The sequence below is a fragment of the Pseudophryne corroboree genome, chromosome 9 (genome assembly GCF_028390025.1).
Source record: "Pseudophryne corroboree isolate aPseCor3 chromosome 9, aPseCor3.hap2, whole genome shotgun sequence".
In the NCBI taxonomy this organism is placed as follows: domain Eukaryota; kingdom Metazoa; phylum Chordata; class Amphibia; order Anura; family Myobatrachidae; genus Pseudophryne; species Pseudophryne corroboree.
This window is the reverse complement of record NC_086452.1, coordinates 407,938,752-407,964,659: the sequence shown is the minus strand read 5'-3', so window position 1 is coordinate 407,964,659 and position 25,908 is coordinate 407,938,752. Positions and strand designations below refer to the sequence as shown.

At 43.6% G+C, this 25,908-nt stretch overlaps 1 protein-coding gene across 4 annotated transcripts in view; it reads right to left on the bottom strand.

The window, feature by feature from the left end:
• PTPRG (protein tyrosine phosphatase receptor type G) overlaps nucleotides 1–25,908 on the bottom strand; it is a 733,410-nt gene that overhangs the window by 238,598 nt on the left and 468,904 nt on the right. For all 4 annotated transcript variants that reach the window (XM_063940902.1, XM_063940899.1, XM_063940900.1 and 1 more), the window contains one exon: nucleotides 9,428–9,494. In XM_063940902.1, the coding sequence (XP_063796972.1) occupies nucleotides 9,428–9,494 (67 nt within the window). The remainder of the gene's footprint in view (nucleotides 1–9,427; nucleotides 9,495–25,908) is intronic.

Sequence of the window (25,908 nt, the reverse complement as noted above, 5' to 3'; positions counted from 1 at the left end):
TTTATCTCTGCAAAGGAAACAAGACTGGATTCTTAATAGACTCTGAAGAGACTGACCTCCTCAGCAGTGAGGGAGCTGAAAGGATAAGAACATTAACTAAAATGGCATCAAGAACTGAAGAGCCAACACACACTTATTGTAATATAGTTCTTCATATGAAGTCATTTGAAGCATTGGACAACAAGTACAAAACCAGTGACTATGAGGATACAAAGCAATTTAAGAGTCATGTAACACATTTTATTTTTTACTCTCTTTCCCAAGTAAGCAACAGCCACATCCCGGGCCAAAACTTAGCTGAATTTACAAAAAAAGAAAAGAAAAGACAATTTACAGGGATGATCCGGCCCTTGCACCAGGGTATGAATAAACATTCTGGGCGGACTATCTTGGCAATATTACAACAGAGATTTATTAAAGGGTCTACTTCCCATTGGTGGTAGCTGGCTGGCGGTTACTATCATTGCAGTGTCACACAGTGATGCACCGCCACAAATTAGCATGATGAGGTACCACTAGGAGAACAGCCCTGCTCTTCCTGTAGTATATATGCTTGCGTGGCTATCTTCCAGGAATGTGAATACTGATATCACCCAGCTTTGCTGGTGCCCATTAATGGGTACAACAAAGGCAATTTTTAGATTTTGGCAGCTTTTATATATGGACTCATGCCATTGTCTCCATAGAGGCTGATGGGGACTGTGGTGACTGGCACAAAACTGGTTAACATCTAAGTAAATAATGTGAAGCGTTGCTAGAGCCCTTCTCTGGCTGGAGTTTGGGATCCGGTCTTTGGTCAACATGGTCACTAGGTCAACAGATGAAAAAGGTCGACACGAGTTTTTCCCCATTTTTTTTTAAACGTATTCATACTTTACGATCCACGTGGACTACGATTGGGAATAGTAACCTGTGCCGATTGCAGTGGTAGTGGAGCGAGGCACCTTGCCCGAAGCATGGCGAGCCATGTGAGGGGATACGGTGCACTAATTGGGGTTCCCGGTCACTTTCTGAAGAAAACGGCACCAATTTTTTTTTAATCATGTCGACATATTCCATCTCGACCTAATGACCGTGTCAACCGATTTCAGGTGTCAACCTACTCACTGTCAACCAATAGTGGTCAACCTAATGACTGTCGACCTAGTTACTGTCGACCCTATGATCCACACCTCTGGCGTTCAGACTCATCAACGCTTCATAAAGAGACTCAATCAGGCTTCTGTAGTGCCGTATTCAATATGTAGATGCTAAACCTTTATAACACGCATTATAAAACGGCAACCAAGGAATGTACATGCTGGACAGATGTGCTTAAGTATAAACACTTATTTCCAGAATAACACACAATTATGTACCACACCAAATGCATACGCATGACTTGTAATGGATCCGCAGCCCTCACATTACAGCCCTTCATAGCAGAATCACAGAGATTGTGTTTTGGGGAGTAAGGCAGCGATCGTACAGAAGTCTCCACCATAGGCCAACAGTATCATTTTTTAATAATTAATTGTTCATCAAAGTGAAAGAAGGAACAGGAATGCTAAATTCAAAGTTATTCAAATTCCGCCCATGAATTATGGATGATTTTCCTATTAAATACACAGTGTATTAGGCAGTCTACATTCCATTTCATTCTGTCCTTCAGTTTAACTATTTGGGAGAAGATAATGAATGATGAACCTGCGGGAGGATTACAATGCGCTGTTTAACATGCGCGCAGCCCTCTGCAGCCATCGCTTTTTCTTTCTACAATAAAATGTGTGGGATTTGAGATTCAGCAAACGTATTGCAGACGGGAGGAAGAGATTTGAAGGTTTTATTTTTAGGCTCTGCATATAAGTGTTGAAAATGCTTGTTAAAAGCAAAAGACAAGAACTTGGTACTTTGGGCCTAATTCAGATCTGATCACCGCAGTACATTTCTTCTCTAATGGGCAAAACCATGTGCACTGCAGGTGAGGTAGATGTAACATGTGCAGAGAGAGTTAGATATGGGTTGGGTGAGTTCAAACTGAAATCTAAATTGCATCAGAAAAAAAAAAAAAAAGGATCCAGTATTTACCCTGCACAGAAACAATATAACCCACCCAAATCTAATTCTCTCTGCACGTTATATCTGCCCCACCTGCAGTGCCTCTGCTGCCCAAATCACGTCCATCCAACAAAACAGCTAATTAAATATATATAACACAATAATAAAAACAATACACAAAATTCAGAAAATGCTCAAAGTGAAACCTAATCCATTACTTAACACTTTCAATGAGGACAGAATACTATGACCCATCCCTCAGAGCACTTTCTTTGTTAAGGGCCCGATTCTGAGTCGGAAGAAAAATGCCCCCCATCCCCCCGCCCAAGTGCAGATGGTGAGTACCCAAATCGCTACATGCTTACAGTTGCACCGTACACCGATTTCCCAATCGCCATCATCCGTACTGGCACTTGCACCAGTCTCAAATGTATTTCCATCTTGATAAATACCTCTGTATCATACCATAATCACGGAGAAATGAGGGATAAAAAGCATGCATCTTTTCTTACATTTAGATGGCACTAACAGCATGACTGCACCTTTGGAATCCGTGCCTGGTAATAGCCAGCGGCTCAGCTCTACAATAGCAGCCTCTCTCATTACGATGTATATTCTATCTACATGGAAGCACATTATGTGAAATTCAAAAGAATCCAATACAACACCTTAAGCGAAAATCACTGCATTGTGCTCCGGTCTGTTGAATTACAACTGGGACAAATTGTGAAGTCGAGCACTTTGCCAACTCGTTCACTGCCAGCTCCGCGCTCTTATGTTGCATCTTGCAAAATGATATTGGTTTAATTTATTACTCAACTCCTGTGTGAATTCCAGTCCTGGGTGTATCGTGGCAAGGCCCAAGTAGATAGGAGCCGCAAAGCAGCGCTGTCTACACCCTCTCCAAACATCTCTCTCTGCCCCATTTTGATTTCTCTACACAACTGTAGGTCTCCGCCAAGTCATAGAAGCCAAACTTACTCTTGGAAAGTACACAAATATATATAATCACAATATAACTACATCAAATTAAATCCTGTTTTTTCCCTAAACACTGTCTAACCACACCTAACACCCACTTATGGGCAAATTCAATTTTCCAGAATGAGTCTCCTCCAGCAACCAATCCGCTTTCACCCATCATTTTAAAGAATGTACTTGGTAAAGTCAAGCTAGAAGCTGATTGGTTGTTTACAAAAATACAGTCAATGGTACTAGGAGGAACAGCAAAGACTTTTTATTGCAGAGGCCAAGCCAAGTAATTCAAACCTGCTCGAGTAGGGTTTGTCAGTATCCCGGCAACCAAAATAGCAACGCTGGAAGCCTGACACCCGTCAGAACACTGACACCATGCCAGAATCCGAAGGTAAGTATAGCCGGGAGTGTTAGGGTTTGGCTGCGTGGCTGGAGTAGGGGTGTAAGGTTTAGGTGCCTCCCGGGGGAAGGGGGAGAATAGTTTTAGGTGTCTGTATTGTGTGCGCTGGGATCATATACCAATCCCAGTGTGGCATCTGATTGGATGTCACCAAATCCAATAATTCTACATTAATTCTATACATCTGGTCCATAGCACAGACAGTCGCCGTCCACCAAAAGTGAATCATATCTAATTATTTGGTCTCCCCAATCGCACCACCACATCAGATGTATTAACCTGGAGTAGGCATAAGGAAGTGATAAACCAGTGATAAGTGCAAGGTGATAAACGTACCAGCCAATCAGCTCCTAACTGTGAATTTGCATATTGGAGCTGATTGGCTGGTGCGTTTATCCCCTTGCACTTATCACTGGTTTATCACTTCCTTGTGCCTTCTCCAGGTTAATACATCTGAGTCTATTGACCATTTATTGGTTTTGAAAACCTTGAACATTGATTTTATATATATATATATATATATATATATATATATATATATATATATTTATTTTTTATGGTTTGCCTAGATTTACTTTACATGGTGAAGTCTTATGCACCGGGCTACTATATATAAAGTGAAGAATGTGTATGGAAATATCTAATTTACAGACTACAAACGTCAATCGCATATTTTAATATTAAAAAACCTAAAAAAAAAAAAAGTTTGATAAAGGCAGAAAATTTTCTCCGCTCTTTGTCACTCCGTGGCAAGTTAAAGGATGATTCCATTTAGTCCACCGGGACTCTTACAGTCAATCGAAGTCCAAATTGCCTGCCAAAATTTCACTGAATTACCTCTTTAATCTCTCCATGGCACTCCGAACTAAACTGTAAGTGTTTGGACAAGGGCTGGCGGAGGCTGCCAAATTGCTGCATAAACAGGGATACTTTGTGATAAATACATCTCTGAAAATTATGACATCAAAATGGAAAGTAGCTATTCCGGAGTGCTCTAGTCCATCTATCCAGAACAATACAGACATGTTGGAACACCAGCTTAAAATGTATTTCTGGGGGACAAACTCCTAATAATGATTAGAAGAAGTAGAAAAAAAAAAAAGACAGAAAAATTACATATATTCGTATTCATAGCACGTGAATATATTACCGGTACAGCAGCAATTTCTTTATTTTATGCCCAGGGCACATTATTGGAACAGAAATTTCTCCTGTAAAGGTTTGAACACCTATTTTTCACTCCTTGCAGATTTATGGCCGTTCATAGCTGCAACATTAAATGACTCAGAAAGTAGGACAATTAATCCTCACCGCTATTTGTTTTAATCCAAAAGCGTCAGTCCGCTTAAGATTTTCCAGTCACAAGACTTTAGGAATCGCTTCTGTAGAACCTATGGTTGAAACTTCTGTGTCTAGACTCTAAACAAATCCTTCACGGAAATGACAGGGACTTTTCATACCCGTCGGAATATCTCATCATCAGATGTACAGTGTTACAATTGTAGTAATAATAATACACATCACTCTAAGTAAATGTTGGACACATTATTCAGGTCCTGTACAGATGTACAATTGTTACAATAATAATAATAAAACACATCACTCTGCTAAGTAAACACATTATTCAGGTTCTGGAAGCTAACCAAGGGTTCATTTGAAGACTGGACAAAAACATTAAAAGACACAAGGGAGTATTCAGACCTGATCGCTAGGCTGCGTTTTCGTACAGCGAATGATCAGGTCTAAACTGCGCATGCATCACAATGCGCAGGCGCGTCGCACAGGTACAAAGCGGATCGCCACTCAGCGTTGGGTTTGTGCGATGGATCCGTTCGCACGGGCATTCGCAAGGAGATTGACAGGAAGGCGGCGTTTGTGGGTGGCAACTGACCGTTTTCAGGGAGTGGTTAGAAAAACGCAGGCGCGTCCAAGCGTTTCCAGGGAGGGTTCCCGACGTCAATTTCCGGTCCCTGACAGGCTGAAGTGATTGCAGCGGCTGAGTACGTCCTGGGCTGCGCAGAGACTACACAAGATCTGTTTGTACAGCTTTGCTACACAGGCGTTCACACACTTGCACAGCTGAAATACACTCCACCAGTAGGCAGCAACTATCTGATCGCAGCAGTGCAAAAAACGCCTGCTAGCGATCAGGTCTGAATTAGGCCCACAGAGAGACGCAGAGGATGAAAGGCTAGTGTGTGTAATTTCTTACATGTGTATGCACAAGATCTGGGGACTATTGTGAAAAACCAAAAACAGCACTTTACAGCCTAGAACAAACCATAGCGCATCGAACCTGCCCTGCTACATATAAGTTCATTGTGTTACTTTTTCCTCAATTTTACGTCTTAAGGCTAGATTCAGTAAGCGGTGGTTAATTACCGCAGGCTAATTGATTTGCCAGGGCTATTCAATTAGAGCTCGTAGGCTACACTTAATGCAGATTTTGCTTTATCATCATTCAGAAATTCGCCTTAAATGCCCTGATCACAGGTGCTTCAAACGTGTTAACATGTAGCTCCGGGCGCTTATCCCGGATCATATGAGTTAACGCGCGTTAGCGGGTAACTTATCGCAAGAGGAAAAGGGGTGCAAGGCCTCCACCCTTTTCCAGATGCGGTAAATGACCCCATCTAATTCATCGAATCACCAGCTTGAAATATGATTGGTGGCCCAATCTTCATTGAAGAACATCATATTTCTGGATTAAAATCTAGTCCCGGTTGAATTGCATACATCTATGGACGGAAGTGAACCCTTCTCTGCATTTCTATCTGCAGCTATCAGTCTTTAGGTAAAACTAAAAAGGTACTAACGGCCGATCCCCACAAAACTGCTCATTTTAATCAACAGAGAAATCTACTCAAATAACGTTCTGCAAACTTAAAATGATTTCCGCAAATGGACACTCTTGATTTATTATCATCACCACCAAAAGACGAAGACAAATAATTTATGGAGGAACAAAATATTCTAAGAGGAGAGTTTTCAGAACATACACAAGATAAATAGCAGGATAGAAACATCAGCACTCTGGGCCGCTGTGCTAATATGGATGATGTATAGTAACTTGTAATGATTTATAACGTACGTATCCCAGAGCCGTGACTGAGAGGAAACAAATTGCTTACTGTTAGCACAAATCCATTTTCAGGTAAAATATGAGCTTGATCCCTGCTAATCAAATAATGGCTGTTCTGCCTGTACAACGCCGGCAGGTCATTTCCTACGGAACAGCAGAATAAAATTCCTGGTACTATGACTTCAGTTACAGGGGGTAATCTCCCTGCGCTCACAGCTACAGCCTGTAACTGATTAGGAAAAGGACACGTGGGAGATCCGTGGCGTCCGCTTTCTGTATTATCTCCATTTCAAAACATGAATCTACAAAAATGGCTTTTGCGGCAGCAGCAACACGATACAGACTTGCTTGTACATTGTACACAATTAAATATAGTTGAGCTTTTCTCATGTATCTGAAAAATAAAATAACCTCTGGCTCCTATGTACGGTTTCATTAGACACCACATGCATTATAATTTATATATACACCTATAAAAGCAGGAATCTTATCTAAATATTTCAAGCTTCTGAATGAGCGCCATTCATCAAGGCAGATGTTCGATGCACTTTGAGGGTAATTGAGAGTCATTTACTCTGACATGCGGGGGGACCTACCCCCCCCCCCTCCACCTGCACAAGTACAAGTACAAAAAAGCATCGCACAGCAGCGATGCTTTTGTACTTGACACGTAGCTCCCTACCTGCGCAGCTCCTGCACGCTGGCAGGTAGATACTTGTCGCATCCCGGATCACAGCTGCACGCAGCTGCCGCAGGCCCGCCCCTCCCCCCCCCCCCCGGTCCGGGCACACCTGCGTTGCCCGGACTACGCCCCCAAAACTGCGGCCCAATGCCGCCGGCCCGCCCCCTCTCACCTCTGCCTGACGATCAGGCAGAGGCGATCGCTAGGCTGAGATGCCTATAGCATCTCTGGCATGCACGTGCGCACTGCGGCGCAAGCGCAATTCAGACCTGATCGGCAGCGCAGCAGCGATCAGGTCTGCATTAGCCCCGTTGTGCAATAGGAAATACTGAACATTTGTGTCTGACAAATACACTGCACTAGTATACCGTCACCACCCCCAAGCATTATGATTCTGTTTATGTATATATGGGATCGGGTCGGGATCTCTGCAGTCGAAATACCAACGCCAGATCTCAACATTGATCAGGTGGGTTAACGCTACTTAACACGGTCATTTAATGGGTGAGAATAGGTTCTAACTGAATAGAGTCGGGCATTGAAGCCCGAGGCTGTCACCCTTTTTCACATGCGGCAAAATTACCACATCTAATTGAATTCCCCCCTAAATAATTTTGAGTGCGTTAGGGCGACATAATACAGTAATCCGTAGGATATTCATTCACAATAGATTTGACATTTTTAATACTGAAAACTGTATTTACTGCATAAATTATATATACAAAAAAACAAGAAAATAAATTATATATAATAAAATATTTAAGGTTTTCTCCTACTTGAACTGGTCAGGTGAGTGGACAGTGCAGTATTCAGTCATTATGTAAGCATTGTGTCGACATTAGAAATGACAACATACACAATACAATACACAATATAGTCATTACGCTGACAGTGTGTGCGCTGAAAGTCACAATGACGAGGGTACATTTTAGGGCTTAAATAGTGAATAAAAGCTACGTCGGCATGTCCAATGTCAGCGCTGTGTATGTCAACATTCAGAACATGTCAACATTCCAACTATGCAGCCTGATATTAACCTCTGTTCATTGCATTACAGGTACAACACCGATTATCCCACACCTCTTAATCCGGACACATCAGGTGCCGGGGTGAGCTAGGATCCAGGAGGGCTCAGTCAGGATGCTGCGGGAGGTTTGGGTGCTCCTTGGGGGCGAGTAAGTCTGTGATTGGGCTCAGTTAGGCTGTGGGACAGAGTCATGCTATGGGAGGTTTAGGATTAGTTGGTAGCAGTGGTAGGCTTAGCCATCGGGCAGCCGCTGTACGGTACCACCGATAATCCCGCAATATGGATAATTCCGCACAGTGCTGGAACCATGGGTGCCGGATTATTGGTGGGGTACCTGCATATGCGGAAGAGAAGGAGGGTCAGAACAGAATAGTTAATACAGCCTAACACAGTGGGTGGGTTATATTGAGGACTAATGCTACTGTATAACTGTAAATTTGGCAGTACCTTCTTGACTCAGGGGTATCAAAAGGTAGCTCATACCAATAGGAAACCATTTCCCCCAAAAGAGGGCATTTCCGGGAGGATCCGGGCATGGTATTGGGGGATGATTGCGAGAGGGGGCTGTGATAAGGGCTCCCTACAAGTTAGGGACCCATACCAATAAAATTGTCAATACGATATGCAGTCTATGCTATTAAACAATAACATGTGCATAATACTCCCAGCACCACACATGGTTTAAAACACATTGTGGTAGATGTAATAAGCCTGGAGAAGTGATAAAGCAGTGATATGTGCAAGGTGATAACGCACCAGTCAATCAGCTCCTGTCAATTTACATATTGGAGCTGATTGGCTGGTGCGTTACCACCTTGCACTTATCACTGCTTTATCACTTCTCCGGGATTAATACATCTGCCCCATTATGCTATACACATACCCCAGTTCACCTATGCACAATGCATCGGCACCCCTTCGTAGTGTTAACAGTTTGCTCAGTTGGAAATTGCGCATCCGGACAAGAATTGCTAACTGTAAATCAGCCCCATAGTGATCAAGTACATTTATTTCAAAAACAAAGAAACGTATATTAAGGATTATCAATCTCAATTAATAAGTTTTATGATTTGTTAGAACTGTATAACAGGCCTACTTCTGCAGCTGCCTCCAGAGCTGGTGGCACAAACATCTGTCCAATGCAGATCGGTGCACATATTAGACAGACAATACCCCAGGAGGGGGCAACTTTATCCCGTGTGACGATTATAGAATGCTGCTTACCGTGATGTACAACGCCCTTCAGTCCGTGGATTATGGGATCCAGAGCAGGATTGTTCTTCTGAGTGGCCTGGAAGGAAAATAAGCACAAGAAATAACTTACAAAAATATCTGTAGCATTTGCAGTTCTCCTGTATAAAGATGAATTAGATTATTACTGTGTGATCAGATCCTTTAGCATGCACCAAAATATAACCACCACTCTGACACAATAAATGGGGGGTATAGAAGGCTCCATAAACCGCCAACGGAGCATGCATTATGCAGAGTGTACGCGCAAAGGTGCTGTTGCAATTAGGTCATACTACTGTACTGTTCCGGCCAATCAGCTCCCAACTCATTTTTCAAACAGCCTGTAACATGGCAGTTAGGATCCGATTGGCTGGTACTTTATCTCTCTCCAAGGCTTAGTACATCTGCCCCAATATCAGAAAGATTACAGAAAAATTATGAGCATTCCGGGGCGGTGACTGGGAGGTGGCTACTAGTGCATACAAAACTGGACCATTCAGTGGTCGTGTCAATGTGGCTACATTCACCAACGCACAGCCTCAGACATAGGAGGCCATAGTCAGAAGGAAAAATTGCACCAGCCATACAGTAAATCTACTGCAAGTTTCGATGGTGCGACTGATAATGGGGAATAAGGATGCATTAATCATTAATTACGCTAAAAGTGGGCTTCTCAGTCCTTGCACATTTGGCCGCATATGTATAAAAGGGTCGGAGTACGAAGGCCATTTGCATGAACTCGCAGAAAGGTTGGCCGCCAATAGGCACTTCTGTGTGGGCCTTTGTTTGCGACCCAGGATCAGGCCCTACAGTATTTTTAAGAGAGGGAGAAGGGATGATTTGGGGGGAGTGGAACCTGGGTCTAGAGTATCATAAGTGCTGGTCCCAAATCATCAATGTGGGAGTTAAGTGTCTAAACGAGTGACTATGCATGAAATGAATCACCCATCTGCAGCAGATGCAGGCGTACAATACTCTGTACAAGATTGACAACCCTCAGACACAAAACCTGGATTTCCTTAAGACCCCCCACCAGCAGAGGAAACATATCACAATACACAAAGTCATAAAAAATGAATAGATGTAGACAAGGCCAACGTATAAAAAAATATGTTTTGTGAAGATCTGTATGAGCCCGAGGCCAGTGGAATTAATGTCAGCTGCAATGATGTGAGAGAAAACACAACTAAATTTTCCTAACTTTTTTAGAGCCAAATACCCCCAGCGTTCTCTAAGACTGGAGATGTCCCGCAACTATTTTATTCACGTGGGAAACCCTCTATGAGATCTGCCGGAAATCTCAGTGCTGGCGATAGGTTTTAGCATCGATTTAAAACTGCTCTACACCCACCTAGAGCGCAGCAGTGATATACACCATTCAGCGAGCAGAGATTGTGAATCGTGACTGGGATTTGTTTTGGCATTCATTAAAAACACGATGTTCTGTTTTTGCAACTCTTGGACTTGACAATGCAACCTCAGCGGCCCTTAATAATGTATTAATTTTGGGAAAAGTGCAGAATTTCAGTTTGTGTGTTTTACGTCCTGTGCTACTGTATATATTATGTATAAGTACAGCTTGGTTATTTTTGGTTGCTTTCAGTAGCAAAAACAGCATTCTCACTGATAACGGAGATTAGAAGATATTTCAAGACGTCTTATTAAGATCATAGATTCCAGCCTATTATTAAAGTTATTAAGGATGATTGTATTTTACAAACAGGTCTACTGATTTGGAAATACCTTGTTCTCACAGTATTGCCTTCTCTTAAAGTCCTTATTTAATTTGACGTGTTAACAGCGTGACAATTCTCAGCTGGCCACTGACAAGTCACCTCTTGTTAAACATTATAATGATCTATTTCGGAGGGGTAGAAAGATCGCTAGGATAAAACTCTGTCATTAAGCAACACTTGGGAACCAGAGAAAGGAACAGTATACTAAAATATAATTTAGAAATTACTCTACATGCCAAGAAAAGCAAGGACACTCTTGGGATTAGGAAATATTTAGTAGAAAAATAACTTCTGGGTCTTTATACCATTGGAAAGTGTGAATAAGTGGTATATAACCAGGTAATCCGACAAACCTTTCATTCCCCACTTGAGAAAAATCGTGGAGGGTGTGCGTGTAGGGGAGGACCAATTATAAATGGTTATTCCTGTAACTGCGAATTCTGCTCGAACCACTGAGTTTTACAGACCCAGATTGTGGCTTGCATTGCGCCAGGAATCACCCAGCCCCATGCATCAGTTTTCCAAAGGGTTACCATGAATGGATCACTAGGAAAAGTCATGTTTTCTTTCTACCTGCAAATGCTGCTTTGAGTTCACATTCTCTGATAATCATAATACAATATGCAAGATGTGATCGTCATTTTATTTTATTTTTTGCTGCTTCTTTTTATTGTAAAAGGTGCATTTAAGAGTGTCTGCAGCACGCAGGCTGGCTGCACATGATATCATTTGGTATGCCGTGGAAATAAGCAGTAGGTCAATAGGGCACAATCCCACTGTAAAATGAACATGCGACAAACAAAAAACGCTGCTGTGGATCTATTCTAGGAGGTCGCAGGAAGCTCCATTCCTACACCCATTGAAATACTTTTGCTAGTATAAAAACTAGTACAAGCAAGGTCGACGCCAGTGGATAAGGCTCTTAAGGCAGCTTCCCAAACTTGATCCTCAATGCACGGTGACAATACATACTGCAAGGATATTACTGCTGTACTGAAATGGTTAAATCAAAATGACTCAGGTAGTAATTAAGTCACCTATGCTAAAAAATTTATATCCTTGAAGACTGAATGAAATCTATATGTAGTTATAACTCTCTATGGTTGCCTGCTTTTGGGGTCAAGTTCCCACCCCCATTTAAAATATAAAGTGCAATGCAGTGATGCGACTTTACTGAGCAGGAGGTGGTCTATATTTACAGGACTTGCTGCTAATTGGGTCAATAGGGATGAAAGCGGTTCAGTACCTGGGACAACTTAAAATTAAGTACAGTTGTCAAGTATGGGTAACAATTTAGAGATGCAACACCGTTTCAGGAAATTAAAAACCAGTAGCGATGGCTGCTGCTTACTTCCACCGTAGCGAATAGGTAAGGAGATTGGGAATGCAAGGAATCTGCTACTTTTCACCTAATTTCTCACATTTGTATGGAGGTCCTGTCTAAACATCATGGTATTAGGTTAGTGGCAACTTGGCCTTTAGGGTGGTATTCAAATGATATATCACGCCCAATCTCCTTTCTAAAGTGATCCCCGTTATCACGCCCATAGTAATCAGGTTTAGCTGCGTAAAGGGTTGGGCACCTTCACTACCACATGGGTAGCAAGCTGAAATGATTATACCATGCCAGCAGAAACAGAACGAGTGCGGAAGGGGGTGAAAAGAATTGAATTCGATCCATAGAGTCATTAGACATTCGGTCAAAAAGTACACACGTTATGAATCAGAAGCCCAATACTATAGACTTATTTTATGTCGAAGCTCCCTTAAGGATCAGTCACACATATCCAGTGCACTTTTCAGCTCTTGATACCTAAAAACTCTGTTCCAAAAATAATAATAAATAATAAATCAAATAAGAAGAATGAGTCCCTATGGATGCGTTCCAAAATTACCATCCAGAATTTAAAAGCTTCATTTACTTTCTTTGACTGCATCAATTACCTCTTTTTTCCAACAGTGCACCAGCCGGTCAGGTAAAAGTGCATTTAGCGCATCTAGTGTATAGTGATAGTCCATTGGAAATGTGCTAAGAAGCGCAGTTAAAGACAAGCATACAGCTTTGTGTCCCATGATTCCCGCCTGCTTTGATTAACATCCTTTTAATTTATTTTATATTTGGCAGAAAATAAATGTATAAAAAGAATTGTAGGGAAATTAGATCAGTGCTGATATTAAAATCCCATTTAAATTTAGTAATCCATAAAAAACGCAAAAAAAAGGCCACAAGTCTCAAATGAGGATCTCTTTTTTTTTTTTTTTTTTTTGACACAAATGCACATTTTTAAACTATAAAAAAAAAATAAAAAATGATTTTTTTACACTTTTTAAAAACAAAATATTAGGCTATACAGAAAGAGAGATAATATGAAACATACAGTATGCTACCAGCTAAAGGTGTGTAAAACTAATCATATGATTTGTAAACCATTAAAATGCAACTAAAAGAAAATTGCAAAAAGGCCAGTCTAGGATAGAAAAAAAGAAAGAAAAGAAAAGTGCAAGTTGATTGATAGAACGTGTCATTTTCTCAACAGCAAAATGGGGCAGATGAAATTTTATTTAAAGCAATCTTAGGGCACTGGACCACTTACTCTCCTTTGAGAAAATAATATGATTTCTTCCAGCAGAACCGTGTCTGCTTATTTAAGCAGCAGTGTACAAGATCTTTCAATCCTTACAACCGGTGAGAAAGAGAAATGACCCACCAGGGGGTAACATTTTATCAGAATGAAGTCTATCCTATAAAAACGGCCACTGGTTTTAAATGTTGTTTTTTCCCCCCCCTGCAATAAAAATAATGCCTTGGATACATTCACCTTTGTGCTGTTGTGAATAGTCTATTCAATTAAAAACCTTGGTTAACAAAAAAAAAAAAGTCCTTGATTTATTCTAACTAAAGGTTGTGAACGATCACTACTGATGTGAGATGTGAGGCTATGGATACGCATCACCAAGAAATATTACTTGGAAGAGTGCAGTGTTTTAATATGTGCGTTGGGGGCCTTGATGCTTGGATACATCAGACATACTGGAGAATTGTTATCGCTTGAATTATTCTGCAAATTCTGGGCGAATTTGGATGTTATTACACAGCACCCATGATTTATATCACCTTCAGCCCCCCCCTCCCCCTTTCATTACAAGAAACCTTACGTGTAGCGTACCGTGGTCACAGCCAGTACCCCCCAAATCCCACCATGGGTATGCTAATGAATTTGCCATCACAGGTGTGGAACTACTTAGAATAATAGTACCATGGCTGCGCAAAGTAATAAAAAAAAATCAATCAAAATAAATACACATAGTACATGTGGGTGTTTGTGTATTTATTTTACAATTTATTTATTTAAAATGTCAGATTTTTATGCAAACCATGACTATGGAGACAAAACAATCCAAATGACTCGTATCTTCACACAATTTTGCTTTAGCTATGTGAGCCAATACTTTATAATGGTTGGATTTTCCTGTGAGTACACTTGATAAATTATAGCCACGGCTTAAAGCTTCCCGCGTTGCCCGTTTGTTCCTGGACACCACAGGGCGAGCATTATAAGCCCTCGTATGGCACTCTGGCCCCCATTTATCAAGCCTTGGAGAGTGATAAATAACACGGTGATAAAGTACCAACCAATCAGATCCTAACTTTCATGTAACTAAAAAATGACAGTTCGAAGCTGATTGGTTGGTACTTTATCACCATGCTATTTATCACTCTCCGAGACTTGATAAATCTGGGCATTTGTACGGTCACCTGCGGCTTTATGGTCAGATCCGTTTGTTATAGCTAGTCTCACCATACTATCCCTTTAAACTGGGACACATGAATTACACAAGAATCTCACTTGATTAAAACCAAGTGTGATCCAGGCTTGAAGTCAGCCAGCCACAGAACCTGTGTAATTCATATGTCCCTGTTTAAAGGGATAGTATTGTAAGCCTAGAAATAGCGTGCAAAGCTTGTGCAAAACGCCTGCTGATATAGGATTTATTTAATTAAATGTACTGATTTAACTGATTAATGATATTAAAATTAGTGTTCATCCCCCTTGAAGGTCAGAGGGTCCACCACTGCAGCCCACTAAGTTGATCAGGCTGGCCATCACTGCCTTAGGCTGGCCATACAGTGCATGATCAGAGTAGATGACCCAGCGGAGAGATGATCTGATAATCGGGGTGCCTCCTTACACTCAATGTTGATAATCTCCATTCGCACCATGATGTTGGCTGAACAATGGTTGAGTGGATCGGGCAGGTTTGATAACCAAACCTAACGTTCCTGACACTGAACGATTATCGCTCAGGTACACACACTAAATAGTAATCGGTCAAACCATTCATTTGTTGGGCTGTTTGCACGATTATTGTGCAGAGTATGGCCAGCTTCTGAGGGACACCATTCAGCTAACACATCTGGATTTGACCAAGGTCTAGAGAGAAACAGATCCCAAGAGGAAGCCAACGTTCTGCTAATGAGGTGAGTGGTCTGAATGGATCTTCACAAAACAAAACTGACTTGCATGACATTGTGGAAATATTTGCCTGAAATGGAACTAAATGAATTTATGTGAAGAAAATAATCCTAAAACAAATTCTAGGTTTCCAACTTCATTTTTTATTTTATTTCACACCAACCGACATATAAAATTCACAAAGAAAAACGGCTTTGGATGCATTGAGATTTGGGAGATGTGATCTGACTCCGGGCAGTAGACGATGGCGAGACTACGGATGACTGCACGCAAAGCGCGGGATGACAGGTGTATTGAGCCAAGCACTGCTAATTGTATTACTGAGAAAGTAATCGTACCAGAGTAGCTGACAGTAACCATTGAGGAGAAAGGCTATAGATTTAGGATCCCATGTGCAATGATTTATTCGTCTACAAAACAAGAAGGTTTGAGAAACATCGCTCAGCTCCAGGGCAGTCTGTGTCCCATGGTCATCGAAACCAAACACACAAGCTGAACAAATAGTTAAAATCATACAATCCCTATCAACACTGACCTACTGTAGCGGGACTTTACTAGTAACACCTTTGTAGTAATGAGTAGGACCACAGCAAGCGATCTCGGAACAGTCTGAGTTCTTGATACCTTATGCTGGGTACACACTACGCAGCTGGATCCAATTTGGTAAGTATACACATTTTATGTTGGTCCAGTCATTGCAACTGGGCGGACATTTGAATTTGCCCGTCCAGCTGTGACATGACGGTAGCCAGCATATGGGACAGGTGGCCATACATACAGCCAGATATGTTGATATATGCTGCAGGGCGTTATTCACAGACCTACTGGGTGTACACACCCGCAGATGCACTACAGATATATGGTTTGCCGCTTGAATGAATGATGTATTTTTCTGGTGTATACCATACTATGGATCCAGAAGGGTGCTGGAAGCATTCATGATTCCTGTCCTCGGTGACATCACACAATAGGGCAGATGTATTAACTTGGAGAAGAGATAAAGCAGTGATAAGCGCAAGGTGATAACGCACCGGCCAATCATAATGGATTTGAAAAATGACAGTTAGGAGCCAGCTGGCTGGTGCGTTATCACCTTCCACTTATCACGTCTTTATCCCTTCTCCAGGCTGAATACATCTGCCCCAATGGCTGCAGATGCACAGACATGCTGAAAATCTTGAGTTTCACTACACCCCTTTTCTTTCCCAAGGGATCAAGATCTATTGCCTGGGTTAGCCACTGGAATACACGGAACTCTTGGTCATGTGCATGGAACCAACTGAAGGGGACATGTGCTCTGCGACATTGACGTTGATACAGTTTTGTGGACAGATCTTGCGTGTTTTCACGCTGCACATGCGCTACTGCAGAGAGAACACATCTTCAGGCGATCCACAACTCAGCTGAAATTTCACTTGCGGTTTAAACACCACAAGCAGGTGGCAACAAGGCGTTTACAAATGGGCATGATGACGGGAGTACATCTGGACGCATGTTTTGCACCAAGTACGCGCTGATCATTACGGCAGCTGTGACTCAAAGCGTACTGATCAGGGTGGTGTGACTGCGTAGATGCATGCAGCTCAGCAAGTGGACGAGCATTAGCATTTACATGCATATACTCAGTGCAATTACAACTGGCTTGCGTTCAACTGCATTATCCCTTCTGACGCGTGAGGATCAACCGCAGTCCCAGCTACAGACAGCAGGTGGCAGTGCAGAGTGAACACAGGCAACTGCACTTTATTTTTCAGTAACTGCAATCGCCATTCTGCTGATGGTCAACCAGGACAGCGAGCTTTATAAAAAGTCTACATACTGTAGAAGTGAGGTCTCCAACTACCCCAACCAGGTGGTTCTCACCAGGGTTTCCGGTATGAATGGTCGACCATGTTATGGTAGACAGTAATTAGGTCGACCACTATTGGTCGACATGGAGACATGGTCAACACATGAAAATGGTCGACACATGAAAAGGCGGACTCATTTTTTTACTGTTTTTTGTGTCATTTTTTCCATAACATGACCAGGAACCCCAGTTATTGTACCGCGTCTCCTTGCATGGCGAGCAAACGGCGCGGTTACCGTTCCCAATTGTCGTCCACGTGGATGGTAAAGTATGAAACATGTAAATATCTAATAAAAAATAATAATAATAATAATAATAATAAAAAAAAAAAAGACGTCGACCTTTTCATGTGTCGAACATTTTCAGGTGTCGAACATTTTCAGGTGTCGACCATGTGTCCATGTCAGTGTCGACCAATAGTGGTTGAGCTAATGACTGTCAACCATAACATGCCGACCATCCAAACGGATACCCTCACCAAGGTGCCCCATCACTGCGTCACTGGGAGGAGCACCGCTAAACGATATTTGTTTTCCTTTTTAATTATTAATAAACAATATTTAGAAAAACTCTCTGCAGTTTTCCAGTGATGATTTTGCGCGCTCCCCCATAAGCGCCCCAATATTTCCCTTTCAGGACACCCCTAAGCTGCCTCCCTCATGCCGCATGTAATAAATAGCATTTCCTCGAAAGTATCCGACGTAATTAATTATTCCCCTCACATGTGTAATCCAATTGTGGGGGGGGGGGAGGCAGTTTTTAAAAACACTTCCATTGTGCAGACAGGATCAACAGAGCTGCGTCTTCTAAAAATAACAAGTCTCATGTGCCAAAGTACTTTGTAAGTCAATGTCTCACATCATAATAACTAAATGCAAATGCTTGTTAGGTATAATGAGATTTTAAAAGCAGACAGTGACTCTTCTGTTCACAATTCCCCATGCACTTATGTGAACACTAATGTAATACGGGGCAAGTGATCATGATGGCTTCAACAGGAATCACAGGGACGCAGCCTCCCACCAACACAATTTGTCTCTCTAAACTGCTGACTGCTTTCTGCAGCATTCCTTTGTTATTTCATAAATTGATTACTAACGAGAGGAGGCAGACGATTTGGAATGGACAGAGATTTCCTATTAAGCTTAGAAAATGACAATGCGATTCTGCAAATCTTCAAAACATTCTCCTTTGAAATTTGCGGAGATTGAATATTGTGTCATCTCCGCATGTAATTCATGCTCTCAGTGCATGCTTCCAAACAGCAGAGAGAAGGCAACTCTGGGGTGCAGGTGTAGTTGTCTTTGCTGTAATATCTATTGAACGGCACCAACCCTGAGTTTTTCACCGTGTATATTTGCAGGTCTTTTGTGCAGTACTGAGCTCCCTTCCCTGATGTACAAAGAAAAGAGTGGCAGGAATTTCCCATTACATAACGCTCTGAGCATTTACTAAATATATATTTCATAGCTCTTTTAGGGGTACTTCTATTAATTATCTATCAACAGTTATTTACATAGCAAACACAAATTCCACCATGCTTTGCAGAAAATAGTCATTCACATCAGTCCGTATCCCAGTGGAGCTTACAGTCACATCCAGTACCAGATTCCAAATAACCATGTGGGACGAAACTAGAGTATCCAGAGGAAACTCAGCCAAACACATGATAACATGCAAACGCCACACAGACAGTCTCTCGGAGGGAAGTGAACTCAAGACCTCAGCACTTAGAGGCATTAGTGCTAACCACTACACCAACCATGCTCCCATATATAGGACAGATGTTTTCCTCAAACTCTAAGCTTGTTGAAGTCACGCAAGTATTCCTCAAATTCTCACCACTAGGGGCACTGCTTCAGAGGAATCTATTGATGATTATATGTTCTACAATTGCCATATAAACCATTAAGAGCCTTTTACGAATTTGATTATCCGTGCAGAATGACGTGCACATATTGCACTGGTGAACATAAAAACGCTACAATAAATAGACTGCAATATCCAATTACTAGTACATTGGGTACATTTTGAAGACTTCAGGCCTTTAAATCAAATCAGGATGTCTAGACGACTAATAAAAATGGAAACGTATAATTTTATATTTCTCTCACATTAGAAATCACAGAAGCATGGTGCACAGACACGGTTTCTCTTTAAGATACAAGGAAGCAAAGCACGCTTTCATGTGAATAGGACGGCATCAGAGAAATTTGCAAAATAAATTATTATTATAAAAGAGAATTAATACGCAAAAGAGAAATGAAAGAGTAAAATGTAAACAATTGTAAGCATGACGGGAGTGCGCGTCCGCCAGCCAATGACCTTCACTCTCTACCACTTGGCTCCGTAGCGGCTGCACTACCCTGCAGTACCGCCACTGGTATGTAGACTAAGGTGGCTGTTCTCCCTGTGGCACATCAGTGACTGATTGGACGAGATCCCTCTGGCCCCTGCAGGATTCAGCAGATGAAAGGATTTTTCTCATAGAACGCCATCCTCAGATGGTGTTATATCAGGGAAAGATTTAAGGTTTTTTTTTTTATAAAGCATTTAAAGCGTTTTTCTGCGACCTGTTCAGCAGAAAACTTTAAACACTGTATAGTGGTATACGGGCTCTAGGTCGACAGTCATTAGTTCGACCGCTAATGGTCCACATGCATTAGGTCGACATAGAAAAAGGTAGACATGTTAAAGGTCGACAGGTACAAAAGGTCGACACGGTCGATCGCATTTGTATCACCTTTTTCACACTTCCCATCATTGTGGCCTACGACTGGGAATAGCAACCTGTGCGAGCGTAGTGGTAGCAAAGAGAGCCACTTGAGAGGACAGTGTACACTAATTGGGCTTCCACGTGATTTGTTGGAAAAAAAACGCCAGAATTATGGAAAATAAGATTTTAAACCTACCGGTAAATCTTTTTCTCCAAGTCCGTAGAGGATGCTGGGAACTCCGTAAGGACCATGGGGTATAGACGGGCTCCGCAGGAGACATGGGCACTCTAAGACCTTTTAATGGGCGTCAGCTGGCTCCTCCCTCTATGCCCCTCCTCCAGACCTCAGTTATAGAACTGTGCCCAGAGGAGACGGACAGTACGAGGAAAGGAATTTTGTTAATCTAAGGGCGAGATACACACCAGCCCACACCACACACACCGTACAACATGGAATATATGTAACCAGTTAACAGCATGAACAAACAGTATCAGCCAGAGACTGATCTCAACTGTAACATAACCCTTATGTAAGCAACAACTATATACAAGTCTTGCAGATTTAGTCCGCACTGGGACGGGCGCCCAGCATCCTCTACGGACTAAGAGAAAAAGATTTACCGGTAGGTTTAAAATCTTATTTTCTCTTACGTCCCAGAGGATGGTGGGGACTCCGTAAGGACCATGGGGTTTATACCAAAGCTCCAGACCGGGCGGGAGAGTGCGGATGACTCTGCAGCACCGATTGAGCTAACATGAGGTCCTCATCAGCCAGGGTATCAAACTTGTAGAATTTTGCAAAAGTGTTTGAACCCGACCACGTAGCTGCTCGGCAAAGCTGCAATGCCGAGACGCCTCGGGCAGCCGCCCAAGAAGAGCCCACCTTCCTAGTGGAATGGGCCTTTACCGATTTTGGTAACGGTAATCCAGCCGTAGAATGAGCCTGCTGAATCGTGTTACAGATCCAGCGTGCAGTAGTCTGCTTAGAAGCAGGAGCGCCAACCTTGTTGGCTGCATACAGGACAAACAGTGCCTCTGTTTTCCTAACCCGAGCCATTCTGGCTATATACATTTTTAAGGCCCTGACTACATCAAGGGACTTGGAATCCTCCAAGGCATCCGTAGCCACAGGCACCACAATAGGTTGGTTCATGTGAAACGACGAAACCACCTTAGGCAGAAACTGAGGACGAGTCCTCAACTCTGCTCGATCCACATGGAAAATCAGATAGGGGCTCTTGTGAGACAAAGCCGCCAATTCGGACACCCGCCTTGCAGATGCCAAGGCCAACAACATGACCACTTTCCAAGTGAGAAACTTCAATTCAACTGTTTGAAGAGGTTCAAACCAGTGCGATTTAAGGAACTGTAACACCACGTTAAGGTCCCACGGTGCCACAGGGGGCACAAAAGGAGGTTGGATGTGCAGCACTCCCGTTACAAAAGTCTGGACTTCTGGGAGAGAAGCCAATTCCTTCTGAAAGAATATAGATAAGGCCGAAATCTGCACCTTAATATAGCCTAACTTTAGGCCCATATCCACTCCTGTCTGTAGAAAATGGAGAAAACGACCCAGCTGAAAATATTCCGTAGGAGCATTCTTGGCTTCACACCAAGACACATATTTCCTCCAGATACGGTGATAGTGCTTCGCCGTTACCTCCTTCCTAGCTTTAATTAGAGTAGGGATGACTTCCCTCGGAATACCTTTCCTAGCTAGGATCTGGCGTTCAACCGCCATGCCGTCAAACGTAGCTGCGGAAAGTCTTGGAACACACACGGCCCCTGTTGTAACAGGTCCTCCCTGGGAGGAAGAGGCCACGGATCTTCTGTGAGCATTTCCTGAAGATCTGAATACCAGGCTCTTCGAGGCCAATCTGGAACAATGAGTATTGTCTGCACTCTTGTTCGTCTTATGATTCTCAATATTTTTGAGATGAGTGGAAGTGGAGGGAACACATAGACCGACTGAAACAGCCACGGTGTCACTAGGGCGTCCACTGCCACTGCCTGAGGGTCCATCGACCTGCAACAATACGTCCGAAGCTTCCTGTTGAGGCGTGACGCCATCATGGCTTTTTGAGGGAGTCCCCAACAACTTGTTACCTCTGCAAAGACTTCTTGATGAAGTCCCCACTCCCCTGGATGGAGATCGTGCCTGCTGAGGAAGTCTGCTTCCCAGTTGTCTACTCCCGGAATGAAAACTGCTGACAGAGCGCTTACATGATTTTCCGCCCAGCGAAGAATCCTGGTGGCTTCCGCGCCATTGCTGCTCTGCTCCTTGTTCCGCCCTGGCGGTTTACATGCGCCACGGCTGTGATGTTGTCTGACTGGATCGAAACGGGTAGGTTGCGAAGAAGATTCTCCGCCTGCTTCAGGCCGTTGTATATGGCCCTTAATTCCAGCACATTGATGTGTAGACAAGCCTCCTGGCTTGACCATATTCCCTAAAAAAAAAATTCCCTGGTTGACCGCTCCCCATCCTCTGAGGCTCGCGTCCGTGGTCATGAGAACCCAATCTTGAATTCCGAACCTGCGACCCTCTAGAAGGTGAGCACTCTGGAGCCACCACAGGCGAGAGACCCTGGCCCTGGGGGAAAGGCGTATCCTCCGATGCATTTGGAGATGGGACCCTGACCACTTGTCCAGAAGGTCCCACTGAAAAGTTCTTGCATGGAACCTGCCGAACGGAATGGCCTCGTAGGCCGCCACCATTTTTCCCAATACTCGAGTACATTGATGAACTGACACTATTTTTGCTTTCAGCAGGTCCTGGACCATGTTCTTGAGTTCCTGGGCTTTTTCCATTGGGAGAAAAACCCTCTGTTTTTCCGTGTCCAGAATCATGCCCAAAAACGACAGCCGAGTTGTCGGAACCAACTGCGACTTTGGCAGATTTAGAATCCAGCCGTGTTGTTGTAGTACTCTCAGGGAGAGAGACACGGTTTTTAGTAAATGTTCTCTTGATCTTGCTTTTATCAGGAGATCGTCCAAGTATGGGATAATTGTGACTCCCTGCTTGCGCAGGAGCACCATCATTTCCGCCATTACCTTGGTGAAAATTCTCGGGGCCGTGGAAAGACCAAGCGGCAACGTCTGAAACTGGTAATGACAATCCTGTACAGCGAATCTTAGGTACGCCCGATGAGGAGGATATATGGGGACATGAAGGTATGCATCCTTTATGTCTAGTGACACCATAAAATCCCCCCTTCCAGGCTGGAGATCACTGCCCAGAGAGATTCCATCTTGAATTTGAACCTCTTCAAATATAGGTTTAGGGATTTTAGATTCAGAATTGGTCTGACTGAGCCATCCGGTTTCGGGACCACAAATAGGGTTGAATAAAACCCCTTCCCCTGTTGCAATAGGGGAACCTTGATAATCACTTGCTGTTGACACAGCTTTTGTATGGCAGCTGAAACTATTGCTCTCTCTGGGGGAGAAGCTGGCAAGGCCGATTTGAAAAATCGGTGTGGAGGCACATTTTCGAACTCCAGTTTGTAGCCTTGGGATACAATTCCGACTACCCAAGGATCCAAGTCTGAATGAACCCAGACCTGGCTTAAGAGTTGAAGACGTGCCCCTACCGGTGCGGACTCCCGCAGCGGAACCCCAACGTCATGCGGTGGATTTGGTAGAGGCCGGGGAGGACTTTTGCTCCAGGGAACTAGCCGTAGCTGGTGTTCTTTTTCCTCTACCTCTACCTCTGGCGAGGAAGGATGAGCCACGCCCCTTTCTGAACTTATGAGACCGAAAGGACTGCATCTGATATTGAGGTGATTTCTTTTGCTGTGGGGGAACGTAAGGCAAAAAAGAAGACTTACCCGCGGTAGCTGTGGAAACCAGGTCCGCGAGGCCCTCCACAAATAAAACTTCACCCTTGTAAGGTAAAGCCTCCATTTGTCTCTGAGTCAGCATCAGCAGTCCATTGACGGGTCCACAGGAACCTTCTAGCAGAAATTGCCATGGCATTGGCTCTTGAACCCAAAAGACCAATATCTCTCGCAGCCTCCCTCATATATAACGCTGCGTCCTTGATGTGACCTAAGGTCAATAAAATACTATCTTTATCTAGGGTGTCCATGTCAGATGACAAGTTATCTGCCCAAGCTGCAATTGCGCTACCCACCCATGCCGACGCTACTGCTGGTCTGAGCAGGGCTCCCGTAGTCGCATAAATTGCTTTTAAGGTAGTTTCTTGCCTGCGATCCGCAGGATCCTTTAGGGTCGCCGTGTCCGGGGACGGTAGGGCCACCTTCTTGGACAAGCGCGTCAAGGCCTTGTCCACCGTGGGTTAGGATTCCCACCGTAACCTGTTCTTTGAGGAGAAAGGATACGCCATAATAATTCTCTTGGGAACCTGTAGTCTCTTGTCTGGAGTTTCCCAAGCTTTTTCAAATAGAGCGTTCAGCTCATGAGATGGGGGAAACGTTACCTCAGGTTTCTTTTCCTTAAACATGCAGACCCTTGTGTCAGGGACAGAGGGATCCTCTGTGATATGTAATACATCTTTTATTGCAATAATCATGTATTGAATACTCTTGGCCACCCTTGGGTGTAACCGTGCATCATCATAGTCGACACTGGAGTCGGAATCCGTGTCGGTATCAGTGTTTGCTATCAGGGTAAAGGGACGTTTATGGGACCCTGAAGGGTCTTGTGACACAGTAAAAGCCATGGATTGACTCCCTGCTTGGTCTTTGGACTCTGCCTTCTCAAATCTCTTATGTAATAAAGCCACACTAGCATTCAAAACACTCCACATGTCCACCCAATCCGCCGTCGGCTGTGCCGACGGAGACACTACCACCATCTGCTCTGCTTCCTCCCTAGACGAGCCTTCCGCTTCAGACATGTCGACACGCGCGTACTGAGACCCCCACACACACTGGGATATATGGATATGGGGACAGACCCACAATAAGGCCCTTTGGAGAGACAGAGAGAGAATATGCCAGCACACACCCAGCGCCACTTCGTTCTGAAACAAAGTCCCAGACCTGTAAGCGCTTTTTATAACAAATTTAGCACCAAATCAATGTGCCCCCCACTCGTTTTTGCCCCCTGTTACTTGTACAGCAGGGGAAAAGTCCGGGAGCAGCTTCTCTGCAGCAAGCTGTGGAGAAAATGGCGCTGGTTAGTGCTGAGGGATCAATCTCCGCCCCCTCGATGGCGGGTCTCTGGCCCGCTATTTTTTTTATACTGGCGGGGTTTTTATATATACTGCCTCCGCAGCGTCTATATATCTGTGCCAGTCTAATATGAGGCCATAATTGCTGCCCAGGGCGCCCCCCCCTGCGCTCTTACTGTGCCTTGTGTGTGTGTGTGGGAGCAATGGTGCGTAGCGCGACCGCTGCGCGGTACCTCACGAAGGTCTGATGTCTTCTGCCGCCTATGAAGCCTTCTTGCTTCCTATACTTACCCGGCTTCTATCTTTCGGCGCTGTGAGGAGGACGGCGGAGCGGCGGCGGGACGAACAGCAAGGACGACACCTGTGTTCCGACCCTCTGGAGCTAATGGTGTGCAGTAGCCTAAGAAGCAGAGCCCATCAGTCCAGGAAAGTGGGTCTGCTTCTCTCCCCTCAGTCCCACGAAGCAGGGAGCCGGTTGTCAGCAGTGCTCCCTGAAAATAGAAAACCTAACAAAAGTCTTTTCTAGAGAAACTCAGTAGAGCTCCCCTAGTGTGCAACCAGT